The sequence below is a fragment of the Lampetra planeri genome, chromosome 65 (genome assembly GCF_965212315.1).
Source record: "Lampetra planeri chromosome 65, kcLamPlan1.2.h2, whole genome shotgun sequence".
Taxonomy (NCBI): Eukaryota; Metazoa; Chordata; class Hyperoartia; order Petromyzontiformes; family Petromyzontidae; genus Lampetra; species Lampetra planeri.
The window spans coordinates 2538861-2554919 of record NC_136171.1 but is presented as its reverse complement, the minus strand read 5'-3'; the positions used below and the strand labels follow the sequence as shown (position 1 = coordinate 2554919).

General features: G+C 56.6%; 1 protein-coding gene across 1 annotated transcript in view; it reads left to right on the top strand.

The window, feature by feature from the left end:
* Positions 1-16059, top strand: part of LOC144737188 (protein turtle homolog B-like) — a 38401-nt gene that overhangs the window by 14350 nt on the left and 7992 nt on the right. Inside the window, exons 3-5 of the mRNA XM_078619909.1 lie at positions 8577-8611; positions 12753-12899; positions 15025-15178. Of these exons, the coding sequence (XP_078476035.1) occupies positions 8577-8611; positions 12753-12899; positions 15025-15178 (336 nt within the window). The remainder of the gene's footprint in view (positions 1-8576; positions 8612-12752; positions 12900-15024; positions 15179-16059) is intronic.

Sequence of the window (16059 nt, the reverse complement as noted above, 5' to 3'; positions counted from 1 at the left end):
TGACACACACATATATACACTGATACACACACAAACACTGACACACACTGACACACAGACACACACACTGACACACCGACACACACACACACTGACACACACAGACACACCGACACACACCGACACACACTGACACACACACACTGACACACACTGACACACACTGTATACACACACTGAATCACACACACAGACACACACATACACACACTGACACACTACACACACTGACACACTGACACACTGACACACAGACACACACTGACACACAGACACACACTGACACACACACACAGACACACACTGACACACACTGACACACACACACTGATACACGCACAGAGGACACACAGGACACGCACAGACACACTAGAACACACACACACAGACACACACACTGACACACACACACTGACACACACACACTGACACACACACGACACACACACAATATATATTTAATTAATTTCGTCCAAAGATGAAATTGTAAGGACCCTGGCGTCTTTCATAAGCAATGGGGCGTGGACCAATGGGAGAAGGGAACGGTTATGATCACCACCACCACCACAACCACCACCACTGCCACCACCACCACCACAACCACCACCACTGCCACCACCACCTCCACTGCCACCACCACAATCACTAGCACTGCCAACAACACCACCTTCATCATCACCGCCGCCCGCCGCCACCACCACCGACACCACCACCACAACCACCACCACCACAACCACCACAACCACCACCACAATCACAATCACTGCCACCAACACCACCTTCATCATCACCGCCGCCACCACCACCGACACCACCACCACAACCACCACCACCACAACCACCACAACCACCACCACCACAATCACAATTACTGCCACCAACACCACCTTCATCATCACCGCCACCACCACCACCGACACCACCACCACAACCACCACAACCACCACAACCACCACCACCACAATCACAATCACTGCCACCAACACCACCTTCATCATCACCGCCACCACCACCGACACCACCACCACAATCACAACCACTGCCACTACCATAACCACCGCCGCCACCACCGCAACCACCACAACCCCCACCACCACAACCGCCACCACCACCGCCACCACCACAACCGCCACCACCTCAACCGCCACCACCACCGAAAACCGTCACTACCACCACCACCTCAACCTCCACCACCACCACCACCACCTCAACCGCCACCATCACCACCACCAAAAACCGTCACTACCACCAGCACCACCACCACCTCAACCGCCACCACCACCTCAACTGCAACCACCACCGCCACCGCCACCACCAACTCAACCGCCACCACCACCACTCCCACCATCACCACCACCTCAACCGCCACCACCACCACCGCCACCACCGCCACCACCAGACGTGGATGTGCATGAACCGTGGCTCTCCGCACCGTGTGAGAGCCCCTGGCCGTTACGTGGGGGGTGGGTTTAAACAAAACAAAAGTTCTGGCGGCTTTATTTGATTATTATTTTAAACCATCGGAGAAACAAAGAGTGTGTGGGGGGGGGCACACACGTGACCTGGAAACGAAGGGTGCCCCCCCCCTCTCTCGCCCTCTGCGTGTCTGTGTGGTGGGGGTTTGTGCGGTCACCACCACCACCCCCCAAACCCTCGGCTCTGCGGAGTGCGAGCGAGTTGGATGCGTGGCGTGGAGCCCGCATGGCAGAGGTCGCAAACGAGTTTTGATTCCTTACCCTTACCCGTACCCGGCCGCACCAGGGTCGCAAACGGGTACCCGTACCCAGCCGTACCCGTACCCTACTCGTACCCGGTCGGGTACGGGTAGGGTACGGATATCGGGTACCTGATTGCGACCTCTGGGATGAAGCCATGTTGCAGGCGCGGGTGGGTTGATTCTAGGAACTTGAATTGTGAGAAGAGACAAGACGTTGGGAAATGAGTGACAAACAGTTACTCACCAGTGACTCACGGCCTACCCGTACCCGGCCGCACCAGGGTTGCAAACAGGTACCCGTAGCCGTACCCGGCCGTGTACGGGTAGCTGGGTATCGGGTAGGGTACGGGTATCGGGTACCCGGTTGCGACCTCTGCCGCATGGCCGGCCACCCGCGTGCCTGAACGGAACGGCTCCGGTTTAACAGCAGAGGTCTCACTCCGAATCAGTCGAGCGGCATTATCTTTTCATCGGTTGCTTAACGCTGTGTGGAAGCTACCTGGTCTGTCGCTCCGCACGAAGCTTCAGGTCTTCTCGGCCACGGTCATTCCCTCCCTTCTCTACGCTTGCGAAACGTGGACCCCCCTAATGGAGCATCTTCGCCGGTCGAAAACATTTAGGCTGGCCTGCCTACGATCCATCCTGGGTTTAACCAGGCTGGATTGTCTGAGGAGCTCACAAATCCTTGAAAGATCTGGGCAAAGTCCCATCGGTGAGCTCCTCCGGTAGGCAAGGCTGCCTTGGCTGGGTCATGTAGCCCGCATGCCCAGCCACCGCATGCCTAAACAGCTTTTGTTCGGCCGGATCGAGGGGGCTAAACGGGCGCGGCATGGGCTAGAGAAGAGATGGAGTGATGTGGTACAGGAGGACGTGGAGCTGAGTGGACTTGCCGATGACTGGTACCAGCGGTGTCAAGATCGGCCTCTGTGGAGGAGGAGGCTCGTGAAGGACGCTACTGGGCAGTTGGAGGCAGTCGCCCTCCAACAACAACGGAGGGCGGAGGAGCGACGCTCACAACAACGAGCGGAGTGCCGGGTGGATAATGCACAGCAAGTTGGCACAGTAGGGGGCACAGGTGGTGCATCAGCCAGTCATCTCGGTCATCTCAGTCAGTCGACCCGTGGCACCTGGGTCTGACCCGTGACCTGCCAGCGGGCGTTCGACACTTCACGTGGCCTCAACGTGCACCTATCCTGGCACAGTCGCCGTGGTGACGTCACCGCCACTTAGTGGCAAATGGCGATTGTTGTGTGTGGTGCAGCGGTTAGCGCTACGCTGCGCTACGAACCCGGCGACCCGAGTTCGATTCCTGCTCACGGCCAACACCGGTGACGATTATCTGAAACGGGTCTTGGGCCTCCTCTAGGTCCACTCAGCCTTACATGAGTGCGGCGTTAACTCCCTCGCCTGGTCTACAGGAGGTCGTGGGTTCGATTCCGACCCTGACGATGCCTGCTGCTGCTGTATATTTGGAGTTTGCGTGTCTCTCTCATCATCATCACGGAGGCTAGGAGATGTTAACTACCTCGCCTGGTCTACAGGAGGTCGTGGGTTCGACTCCAACCGCTGCTGTATATTTGGAGTTTGCGGTGTCTCTCTCTGTGACCTAGAGGCGACCTTCACTCATTTTCAGAGACATCACCATCATTTATTATAAAAATATATATATATAAAGATATAGTTTACAAATAAACACTAATTTATTATTCATATATAAATACCCCCCAAAATACCTTTATAAATAAATATAAACCCACAAAAACATATGTATGTACATATTTGAATTAATAAAAAATGATATAAACACATTTATATGTAAATGTGTTTATATATAAATACACATTTTTCAAACGCAACAATGGCGAGGAGCAACCGCCGCTTCTGCGTGAGTGGCCCACGTGGGTCACGTGGTCCAACGTCGACCTGGGCCACGTGGGTGGCACGGCCTTCAACAAGACCCCAGGGGAGAGGGGGGGGGCGATTGGCGACACGGAGAGAGGGGGGGGGTAGAGAGGGGAGGGGCTGGTGGTGGTGGGAGGGAGAGGGGGATGGGGGGGAGGGGCTGGTGGTAGTTGGGGGGGGGGGCTTGCGGTGGTGAGGGGGATGGGGGGGGTGGTAGTGGGGGGGAGGGGCTGGTGGTAGTGGGGGGGGGCGGTGGTGGAGAGAGGGGGATGGGGGGGATGGGGGGGGAGGGGCTGGTGGTAGTGGGGGGGGGTGGTGGGGAGAGGGGGATGGGGGAGGAGGAGGGGCTGGTGGTAGTGGGGGGGAGGGGCTGGTGGTAGTGGGGGGGAGGGGCTGGTGGGAGAGGGGGATGGGGGGGCTGGTGATAGTGGAGAGGAGGGGCAGGTGGGGGGGGATAGAGGGGGGAGGGGTTGGTGGGGGGGGAGAGGGGCTGGTGGGGGGGGGAGAGGGAGGGGCTGGTATGGGGGGGGCTGGTATGGGGGGGCTGGTGGTGGGGTGGCTGGTGGGGGAGGGGCTGGTGGGGGGGAGAGGGAGGGGCTAATATCCAGGTCAGATTGTTGCGAATAATTTCAAATTTCAAAAAAGGCAAAACAATCAGCAGAACCGCCCCTGCCGCTGCCGCCCCTTGAGGAATCCCAGCGTGGAGTAGGGGAGGGGGTGAGAGATAGGGGGAGAGAGCGGGGAGGAAGGAGGGGGGAAGGAGGGAGAGAGTGGGTGGGGGAGGGAGGGGGGGTGCAGGAGAAAGTGGGGAGAGCCGTCGGAGGCCGTCGGACTGCAAGAAGGGCTGCGTGCAGAACGAGAGTGACCGAGAGAGTGAGCGAGAGAGTGAGCGAGAGAGTGAGCGAGAGAGTGAGCGAGAGAGTGAGCGAGAGAGTGAGCGAGAGAGTGAGCGAGAGAGTGAGCTAGAGGTGGGGGTTTTACATAAAGCAAAGTTTAAAAAAAAAATACGAAATGATGAACGAAGCAAAGTGCCGAATACACGAGCATCTTCTTGTTTCCACTGATCGTAAAAAAATAAAAATAAAAAAAGAGATAGGGGGAGAGAGCGGGGAGGAAGGGGAGGGTGGAGGAGAGAGTGGGGAGAGAGATAGGGGGAGATAGATCGGGTCGGAAAGAGACTTTTTTTGACTTTTAAACAACTTTTATTGCCGCCAGCAGCAAAGGCACTGGAGGCGATTTCGATATGAAACACACAAAGTCACCAGCCAAACGAATGAAGGAGAGAGAGAGAGTACGGAGAGAGAGGTGGGGGGGATAGGGGGAGAGAGTTGGGAGGCGCAGAGCGAGAAATATTTTGTTAAATCTTTCATAAAAAGGGGGGGGGGGGGGTGGGTGTTTACATAAAGCAAAGCATTAAAAAAAACAGGAAAAAACAACGAAATGATGAACGAAGCAAAGTGCCGACTACACGAGCATCTTTTTGTTTCCTCCGATCGTGAAAGAAAAGAGAGATTGGGGTAGAGAGTTGGGGAGATAGGGGAGAGAGTTGGGATGGGCTGGTGGTGCTGATGGGGAGAGAGAGACGTGGGGGAGATAGGGGAGAGAGTTGGGAGGTGGTGGTGGTGGGGAGAGGGGGAGAGGCTGGTGGTGCTGATGGAGAGAGAGAGATAGGGGAGAGAGTTGGGGAGTTAGGGGAGAGTTGGCAGGTGGTTGTGGTGGGGAGAGGGGCTGCTGGTGCTGATGGAGAGAGAGAGAGACGTGGGGAGATTGGGGTAGAGAGTTGGGGAGTTAGCGGAGAGAGGTTGGAGGCGGTGGTGGTGCTGATGGAGAGAGAGAGAGAGAGACGTGGGGAGATTGGGGTAGAGAGTTGGGGAGTTAGCGGAGAGAGGTTGGAGGCGGTGGTGGTGCTGATGGAGAGAGAGAGAGACGTGGGGAGGGAGGGGAGATAGGGGAGAGAGTTGGGTGGGTGTGTGTGGGCAAGCCTCTGCTTTGTCCTAAATTCCACCTTGGAATGCGCTTTGTGGTGTCTACCCCCCTTGCCCCTCCCCCCAGCCCTCGATGGGGGTGTGAGGGGGGGAGGCTGTGAGCTGGGAGAGAGGGAAGTTTGAAACGAGTGCTGGTGTTTATCGCCGGGTGAGCGGCGTGCCAAAGATCCCCGTGTCGCTCTCCCTCTCTTGAGAGACGGTGACTAGGAGATGTTGACTACCTCGTTTGGTCTACAGGAGGTCGTGGGTTCGATCCTGACAATGGGGAGATGTTGACTACCTCGCCTGGTCTACAGGAGGTCGTGGGATCGATCCTGACAATGGGGAGATGTTGACTACCTCGCCAGGTCTACAGGAGGTCGTGGGTTCGATCCTGACAATGGGGAGATGTTGACCACCTCGCCTGGTCTACAGGAGGTCGTGGGTTCGATCCTGACAATGGGGAGATGTTAACTACCTCGCCTGGTCTACAGGAGGTCGTGGGTTCGATCCTGACAATGGGGAGATGTTAACTACCTCACCTGGTCGACAGGAGGTCGTGGGTTCGATCCCGACCCTGATGCCTGCTGCTGCTGTATATTTGGAGTTTGTGTCTCTCTCTCATCATCATCACGGTGGCTAGGAGATGTTAACTACCTCGCCTGGTATACAGGAGGTCGTGGGTTTGATCCCGACCCTGTCGCCTGCTGCTGTATATGTGGACTTGAGGCCGAGTCGACCTAGGGGAGGACGGGTTCAGATAATCGCCGTTGCTAACTGCTGCGCCACCGCTCCTCCGCCCCCGACGCACGCGGGGAAGAGGAGGAGGGGGACTTGGCCCAGACATCTCGTGGAACCTGTTTGTTGGATGAAAAGAAGAGACTGGGAGAGAGACAGCGATGGAGAGAGAGAGACAGACAGACAGAGAGACAGAGAGAGAGACACAGAGAGACTGAGAGAGACACAGATTGAGTCCCACACAGAGACAGAGAGACACAGAGACACAGAGACAGAGAGAGACAGCAACGCACAGAGAGACACAGAGAGACAGAGACACACAGAGAGACACACAGAGAGACACACAGAGAGACACAGAGACAGGGAGACACAGAGACAGGGAGACACAGAGACAGGGAGACACAGAGACAGGGAGACACAGAGACAGGGAGACACAGAGACAGGGAGACACAGAGACAGGGAGACAGAGACAGGGAGACACAGAGACAGGGAGACACAGAGATAGAGACAGGGAGACACAGAGATAGAGACAGGGAGACACAGAGACACTAAGACACACAGAGACACACAGGGAGACGCCACGTGACGCGCGAGTTGGCGGGTTCGTAGCGCTGACCGCTGCACCACCGCTCCGCACAAAGACAAAGATCCCCCGTGTAGCCTTAACAGACTGTTGTGGCAAGTGCTGTTCGCGAGCACCTATGAAGGCCGGCACGGCACACGAGGGGGGTGGGTGGCCAGCACCACGCCCGGCCGCCTTTGTCTCCCCAGTGACGATGTTTACTACACACTGCTACACCAGGTACTCATGTTGAGGCTGAGTCGACCTAGGGGAGGCACAGGACCGGTTCAGATAATCGTCACCGGTGGTGTTGGCCATGAGCGGAAATCGAACTCGGGTCGCCGGGTTCGTAGCAGAGGTCGCAACCGGGTACCCGATACCCGGCCGGGTACGGGTACGGGTAGCCATTTGCGACCCTGGTGCGGCCGGGTACGGGTAGGCCGTGAGTCAGTGGTGAGTCACCGTTTGTCACTCATTTCGGGTAGGGTACGGGTAGGGAACGGGTACCTGTACCCGGCCGGGTACGGGTACCCATTTGCGACCCTGGTGCGGCCGGGTACGGGTAAGGAATCAAAACCCGTTTGCGACCTCTGGTTCGTAGCGCAGATTAGCGCTAACCACTGCGCCACCACTCCCCACCGCACCACACACACGCGCACACACAGACACCCACACACGCGTGCACATTACACGTAACATTATCTCATCACATCTTGACTGCTGAGTGGAGCTAGGGCCGGTCTGGGCTTGGATTGGAGAGCCTGGTTGAAATTTGAATCTGCTTTTGAACAATCTGACGTCTTTTGCCATCATTATCACGTTCGTCGTCATCATCAGTGCCGTGACAATGTCCCCTCTCTCCCTCTCTCTCTCTCTCCCCATACAGGAGTCGAACCTTGAACACTGAGGTTTGCGAGTGAGCGGACGAGTGAGAGGGTGATTTGAGTGAGCAGGTGAATGAGTGAGTGCACGAGTGAGAGAGTGAGTGAGTGTGTGAGTGAGTGGGTGAATAAGTGAGTGAGAAAGTGAGTTGAGCGAGTGAGAAAGTGAGTGAGTGAGCTGGTGAGGAGGTGAATGAATGAGTGAGTGAGCGAGTGAATAAGTGAGTGAGAACGTGAGTGAGTGAGTGTGTGAGTGAGTGAGCGGGTGAATGATTGAGAAAGTAAGCGAGTGGGTGAGTGAATGAGTGAGTGAGCGGGTGAGTGAATGAGTGAGTGAGCGAGCGAGTGAGCGGGTGAATGAGTGAGTGCACGAGTGAGTGAGGGAGAAAGTGAGTGAGCGTGTGAGCATGTCGGTGAGTGAGTGAGCGAGTAGGTGAACGACTGAATGAGCGAGTGAGAAAGTGAGTGAGCGAGTGAGAAAGTGAGTGAGTGAGTGAGCGAGCGAGCGAGTAGGTGAGCGACTGAGTGAGCGAGTAGGTGAACGAGTGAGTGAGCGGGTGAATGAGTGAGTGCACAAGTGAGTGAGTGAGTGAGAAAGTGAGCGAGCGTGTGAGCATGTCGGTGAGTGAGTGAGCGAACGAGTGAGTAGGTGAACGACTGAGCGTGCGAGTGAGTGAGCGAGCGAATAGGCGAGCGTTTGGTTTGGGCAACCCCTAGGTCTGCTCGGCCGTCACTAATTGCCCTTCAGTCGAGCGTGCTCGCTAACAGCTGCCTTCGAGGGTGCTTCTGGTCTCACGCGCGTGCCGCCGCAGAAGCAGCAGCAGCAGCCCCACAGAGTGGCACGCCGGTGCGTAGGTGGGTGGGTGCGGGCACGTGTGAGTGTGCCTGGTAAGGTGTGTAGTAAACCTCATCGCCACTGGGGAGACAAAGGCGGCCGGGCGTGGTGCTGGCCACCCACCCACCCCCTCGTGTGCCGTGCCGGCCTTCGTAGGGTGCTACTCGCTAACAGCACTTGCCCCAGCAGTCTGTGCAGGCTATACGGGGGATATTTGTCTTTGTGTGTGTGTGGGTGAGTGGGTAGGTGAGTGGGTGAGTAGGTGGGTGTGTGTGTGGGTGAGTGTGTGGGTGAGTGAGTGTGTGAGGTGAGTGTGGTGGGTGAGTGTGTGAGGTGAGTGTGTGAGTGGGTGGGTGGGTGAGTGTGTGGGTGAGTGGGTGAGTGGGTGGGTGAGTGGGTGAGTGTATGTGTGGGTGAGTGTGTGGGTGAGTGTGTGAGTGAGTGAGTGAGTGGGTGGGGTGAGTGCATGGGTGGGTGCATGTGTGGGTGGCCCTGTGTGTGTGTGGGGAGCGGTGGTGCAGCAGTTAGCGCTACGCTGCGCTACAAACCCAGCGACAACTCGAGTTCGATTCCCGCTCACGGCCAACACCGGTGACGATTATCTGAACTGGTCCTGGGCCTCTCCTAGGTCGACTCAGCCTCGAATGAGTGCCTGGTGTGGTGTGTAGTAAACATCGCCACTGGGGAGACAAAGGCGGCCGGGCGTGGTGCTGGCCACCCACCTCCTCGTGTGCCGTGCCGGCCTTCGTAGGTGCTCGCTAACAGCACTTGCCCCTACAGTCCGTTAAGGCTACACGGGGGATGTTTGTCTTTGTTGTGGTGTGTGTGTGTGTGTCCGCATGCGCGCGCACATTTTTGTGTAGGAGTGTTGTGTGTGTGCGTGTCTTGTGTGCCGACGTGGTTGTGTGCGAGGTGGATTGCGAGCGAGCGGGGAGCGGTGGCGCAACGGTTAGCGCCGTCAGTGGAGTCCACAGTAGGGTGACCTCCCACGGAGGACTGTTGTTGTTGTTGTCTTGGTGTGGCCTGGGAGTGTTGTTGTTGTCTGGGACTGTTGTTGTTGTTGTCTTGGTGTGGTCTGGGACTGTTGTTGTTGTTGTCTTGGTGTGGTCTGGGACTGTTGTTGTGTGAGTCTATGTCTCTCTGTGTGAGTCTATGGGTCTCTCTGAGTCTGTGTCTCTCTGTGTGAGTCTATGGATCTCTGTGTGAGTCTATGGATCTCTGTGTGAGTCTATGGGTCTCTGTGTGAGTCTATGGGTCTCTCTTTGCGAGTCTATGGATTTCTGTGAGTCTATGGATCTCTCTGAGTCTGTGTCTCTCTGTGTGAGTCTATGGATCTCTGTGTGAGTCTATGGATCTCTGTGTGAGTCTAGGGATCTCTCTGAGTCTATGTCTCTCTGTGTGAGTCTATGGATCTCTGTGTGAGTCTATGTCTCTCTGTGTGAGTCTATGGGTCTCTCTGAGTCTGTGTCTCTCTGTGTGAGTCTATGGATCTCTGTGTGAGTCTATGGATCTCTGTGTGAGTCTATGGGTCTCTGTGTGAGTCTATGGGTCTCTCTTTGCGAGTCTATGGATTTCTGTGAGTCTATGGATCTCTCTGAGTCTGTGTCTCTCTGTGTGAGTCTATGGATCTCTGTGTGAGTCTATGGATCTCTGTGTGAGTCTAGGGATCTCTCTGAGTCTATGTCTCTCTGTGTGAGTCTATGGATCTCTGTGTGAGTCTATGGATCTCTGTGTGAGTCTATGGGTCTCTGTGTGAGTCTATGGGTCTCTCTTTGCGAGTCTATGTCTCTCTGTGTGAGTCTGTCTCTCTGTGTGAGTCTATGGGTCTCTGTGTGAGTCTATGTCTCTCTGTGTGTGTCTATGGGTCTCTGTGTGAGTCTGTGTCTCTCTGTGTGTGTCTATGTGTCTCTGTGTGTGTCTATGTGTCTCTGTGTGAGTCTATGTCTCTCTGTGTGTGTCTATGGGTCTCTGTGTGAGTCTATGTCTCTCTGTGTGTGTCTATGGGTCTCTGTGTGTGTCTATGTCTCTCTGTGTGAGTCTGTCTCTCTGTGTGAGTCTGTCTCTCTGTGTGAGTCTATGTCTCTCTGTGTGAGTCTATGGTCTCTGTGTGAGTCTATTGGTCTCTGTGTGTGTCTATGTCTCTCTGTGTGAGTCTATGGGTCTCTGTGTGAGTCTATGGGTCTCTGTGTGAGTCTATGGGTCTCTGTGTGAGTCTATGTGTCTCTGTGTGTGTCTATGTGTCTCTGTGTGAGTCTATGGGTCTCTGTGTGAGTCTATGGGTCTCTGTGTGAGTCTATGTGTCTCTGTGTGTGTCTATGTGTCTCTGTGTGAGTCTATGTCTCTCTGTGTGTGTCTATGGGTCTCTGTGTGAGTCTATGTCTCTCTGTGTGAGTCTATGTCTCTCTGTGTGAGTCTATGTCTCTCTGTGTGTGTCTATGTGTCTCTGTGTGTGTCTATGTGTCTCTGTGTGAGTATGTCTCTCTGTGTGTGTCTATGGGTCTCTGTGTGAGTCTATGTCTCTCTGTGTGAGTCTATGTCTCTCTGTGTGAGTCTGTCTCTCTGTGTGAGTCTGTCTCTCTGTGTGAGTCTATGTCTCTCTGTGTGAGTCTATGGGTCTCTGTGTATGTCTATGGGTCTCTGTGTGAGTCTATGGGTCACTCGCAAGCCGCGAGTGACCCGGCTTGAAACCACAAACCTGTCTCACCCCACTTGTCTGCCCGCCCGCCTGCTCGTGTCGGTGCTAGCGGCGGCGGCGGTGGCGTCACCCCGTTACGTCTCTCTTGTGTCTCTCTCCCTCGCCCCCCACGTCTCGCAACGACCCCCTCATTTATTCATGGGCAGATTGTCTCTCAAGGCCACGTTGTCCACGCCGAGGCACGGGCAAAGGTCCCCTGTACAGCCACCTTTACTTTTATATCGGGGCAAGTGCAGCCCGCGGACGGCGTTGAAGGCCGCACCGGGCGCTCGTTTGAGGCCGAGTCGACCTAGGCGAGGTCCGGGACCGCTTCAGATAATCGTCGCCGGCGTTGGTGGCCGTGAGCGGGAATAGAACTCGACCTTCCCGGCGTCCCGCGACTCTCGCCGCGACCCTTGACCCCCGCCGTGACCTTCGACCCTCACCGCGACCTTCGACCCTCGCCGCGACCCTCGCCACGACCCTCGACCCTCGCCGCAACCTTCGACCCTCGCCGTGACCCTCTACCCCGACGACCTCCGTAGGCGTGGGGGGGGGGGGGACTTCTTAGCCGCGCGATCATCTCACCAAGCCCGTCGACGAGAGCGCAGTTGGGAGCAGCACCCCCCCTCCCCCCTCCCCCCCCTCCCCTCCCCCCCCCGCCCCCCCCGCCCCCCTCTCCCCCTCCCTCCCAGCCCCCCCCCCGGGCTAAAAGGTCCACGGGAGAACCCCAGGGGGGTCGTCAGCGATTGAGTCCGAGGGCTCTTGGCGCGTGTTTGGAGGGGGAGGGGAGTGGGTGAGTGCACCGCAGGTTTGCCCCTTTGGTGAGCGAGAGTGCGCGATGGTAGAGGAGTGAGCCATCGAGAGGAGTGATTGATTGAGAGGAGTGATTGAGAGGAGTGTTCGATCGAGAGCGGAGGGGGGGGGGGGGAGCGGTGGCGCAGCGGTTAGCGCTGCAAACCCCCGCCACACGCGTCTCTGTCTGAGTGTCTGTCTGTCCGTCTGTCTGTCCGTCTGTGTGTCAGTGTGTGTGTCTGTGTGTCTGTGTCTGTGTGTGTCAGTGTGTGTGTCTGAGTGTGTTGGGGAGCGGTAGTGTAGCGGTTATCGCGCTGCGCTATGAACCTGGCGACACGGGTTCGATTCCCGCTCATGGCCAACACGACCGGTGACAATTATCTGAACCGGTCCTGGGCCTCCCCTAGGTCGACTCAGAATGTTTTTATTTTTTATTATTTTATTACTTCCCTTCTACGTGACTTTACCAAAAGAACCAAGAAGATAAACCAATACACTTTTCGAAATCGCCAAAATAAAGCCGTCTTTCCTAATGTGCTGAGGCTGAGTCGACCTAGGGGAAGTCCATGACGCCGGTTTCAATGAACCGTCACCCGGCGGCGGTGAGCGTGAGCGGGCCACGCGGGGTGGTGGTGACGGCGTGGGGGGGGGTCTTCATTTGTCCCTGTCTGCGTGCGCGCGCAGGGAGGGTGTCGCTGCACCTCCAGGCCTCTCTGCTCATCGACCCGGTGCGCTCCGACGACGAGGGTTGGTACGAGTGCCGGGTTTTGCTGCTGGGCCGGCAGTACAACTCGTTCAGCAACGGGACCTGGGTCCGACTCTACGTCGTCTGTGAGACCACGCCGCACGCTGCACGCACGCACAAAACACAGAGACAGACAGAGAGACACAGAGAGGCAGGGAGACAGACACAGAGAGACAGAGACACAGGGAGAAACAGGGAGACACAGGGAGACACAGAGACACAGAGAGACAGAGAGAGACAGAGAGAGACAGAGAGAGACACAGAGAGACATAGAGAGACACAGAGAAACAGGGAGACAGAGAGAGACAGAGACACAGAGACACAGAGAGACAGACACAGAGACACAGAGAGACACAGGGAGACAGGGAGACACGGAGAGACAGAGAGAGACAGAGACACACACAGAGACACACAGAGACAGACACAGAGAGACAGACACAGAGACAGGGAGACACCACGTGACGTGCGAGTCGGCGGGTTCGTAGCGCTGACCGCTACACCACCGCTCCGCACACACAAAGACAAAGATCCCCCGTGTAGCCTTAACAGACTGTAGGGGCAAGTGCTGTTAGCGTAGCATCTACGAAGGCCGGAACGCTACACGATGTTTACTACACACCGCACCAGGTACTCATTTCAGGCTGAGTCGACCTAGGGGAGGCCCAGGACCAGTGCAGATAATCGTCACCGGTGTTGGCCGTGAGTAGGAATCGAACCCGGGTCGCCGGGTCTTCGAGGTCAGAGGTCGCAAACGGGTTTTGATTCTTTACCCGTACCCGGCCGCACCACGGTCGCAAGCGGGTACCCGTACCTGGCCGTACCCGTACCGCCGGGTACCTGATTGCGACCTCTGGGATGAAGCCATGTTGCAGGCGCGGGTGGGTTGATTCTAGGAACTTGAATTGTGAGAAGAGACAAGACGTTGGGAAATGAGTGACAAACGGTGACTCACCAGTGACTCACGGCCTACCCGTACCCGGCCGCACCAGGGTCGCAAACGGGTAGCCGGGTATCGGGTAGGGTACGGGTATCGGGTACCCGGTTGCGACCTCTGGTCTTCGTGGAGTTGTCGAAGGCTCCCCGCTGCTGCCAGGAGCTCACGTGACAGACCCCTGCAGGTGCCACGAGTTGACCGACTGAGATGAGCGGCAGATGCACCACCACTGCCCCCTGCTGTGCCAACCCGCTGCGTTTTAGCCGCCCGGACGCTCCAAGCTCGTTGCTGTGAGCGTCGCTCCTCCGCCCTCCGTTGTCGTCGCTAGAGGGCGACTGCCTCCACCCGCGCACAAAGACAAAGATCCCCCGCGTGGCCTTAACAGATGACTGGCTGATGCACCACCTGTGCCCCCTACTCTGCACACTTGGCACAGTTGGCACACTCACATACACACACACTCACACACACTCACACACTCACCCATACACACACTCACACACACTCACACATACACACACACTCACCCATACACACGCACTCACCCATACACACGCACTCACCCATACACACACACTCACCCATTCCCACACACTCACACACACTCACATACACTCACCCATACACACGCACTCACCCATACACACTCACACACACTCACACACTCACACACACTCACCCATACACACACTCACATATACATATACACACACACTCACCCATACACACGCACTCACCCATACACACACACTCACCCATACACACACACTCACACACACTCACATACACACACACTCACATACACTCACACACTCACATACACACACACTCACATACACACACACTCATATACACTCACACACTCACACACACTCACACACACTCACCCATACACACACACTCACACACACTCACATACACACACACTCACATACACTCACCCATACACACGCACTCACCCATACACACACACTCACTCACACACTCATATACACTCACACACTCACACACACTCTCACACACACTCACACACTCACCCATACACACACACTCACATACACTCACCCATACACACGCACTCACCCATACACACGCACTCACCCATACACACGCACTCACCCATACACACACTCACACACACTCACACACTCACACACACTCACACATACACACACCGCTCCCCACCACACATACATCACGCACGTAAACACCGCACACACACGCACACACAGTGACACGTGCGTGTGTGTGTGTCTGCGTGCGTCTCTCCCCGACAGCCCCCCCACGGTGGGAGGAGACGCCCCCCGAGGTGGTGGAGGTGGAGGTGGGGGCCCCCCTCCGTGTGCGCTGCTCGGCACACGCGGCGCCCCCCCGCCACCGTGGCGTGGAGGAAGGGGGGGGGCCCCCCTACGCAACGGCTCCCTCTACACGGTGACGCACGCACCGCCGCCACACGCGTCTCTGTCTGAGTGTCAGTGTGTGTGTGTGTATGTGTCTGTGTGTGTGTCTGTCCGTCTGTGTGTGTGTCTGTGTGTGTCTGTGTGTGTGTCTGTCCGTCTGTGTGTGTGTGTCTGTGTTTATCCGTCTGTCTGTGTGTCTGTCTGTGTGTGTGTCTGTCCGTCTGTCTGTCTGTCCATCTGTGTGTGTGTGTCAGTGTGTGTCTGTCTGTCAGTGTGTGTCTGTCTGTGTGTGTGTCTGTCTGTGTTTGTGTCTGTCTGTCTGTCCGTCCGTCCGTGTGTGTGGGGAGTGGTGGTGCAGCGGTTAGCGCTACGCTGCGCTACGAACCCGGCGACCCGGAGTTCGATTCCCGCTCACGGCCACCAACACCACTGGTGACGATTATCTGAACCGGTCCCAGACCTCCCCTAGGTCGACTCGGCCTCAAATGAGTGTACCTGGTGCGGTGTGTAAACATTGCCACCGGGGGAGACAAAGGCGGTCGGGCGTGGTGCTGGCCACCACAATCACCTCGTGTGCCGTGCCGGCCTTCGTAGGTGCTGCTTCGCAAACGGCCACTTGCCCCAGCAGTCTGTGAAGGCTACACGGGCGCGGGGACCTTTGTCTGTGTGTGTGTGTCGCAGAGGTCGCAATCGGGTACCCGATACCCGTACCCTACCCGATACCCGGCTACCCGTACCCGCCCGGGTACGGGTAGGCCGTGAGTCACTGGTGAGTAACCGTTTGTCACTCATTTCCCAACGTCTTGTCTCTTCTCACAATTCAAGTTCCTAGAATCAACCCACCCGCGCCTGCAACATGGCTTCATCCCAGAGGTCGCAATCAGGTACCCAGCCGGGTATGGGTACGGGTAC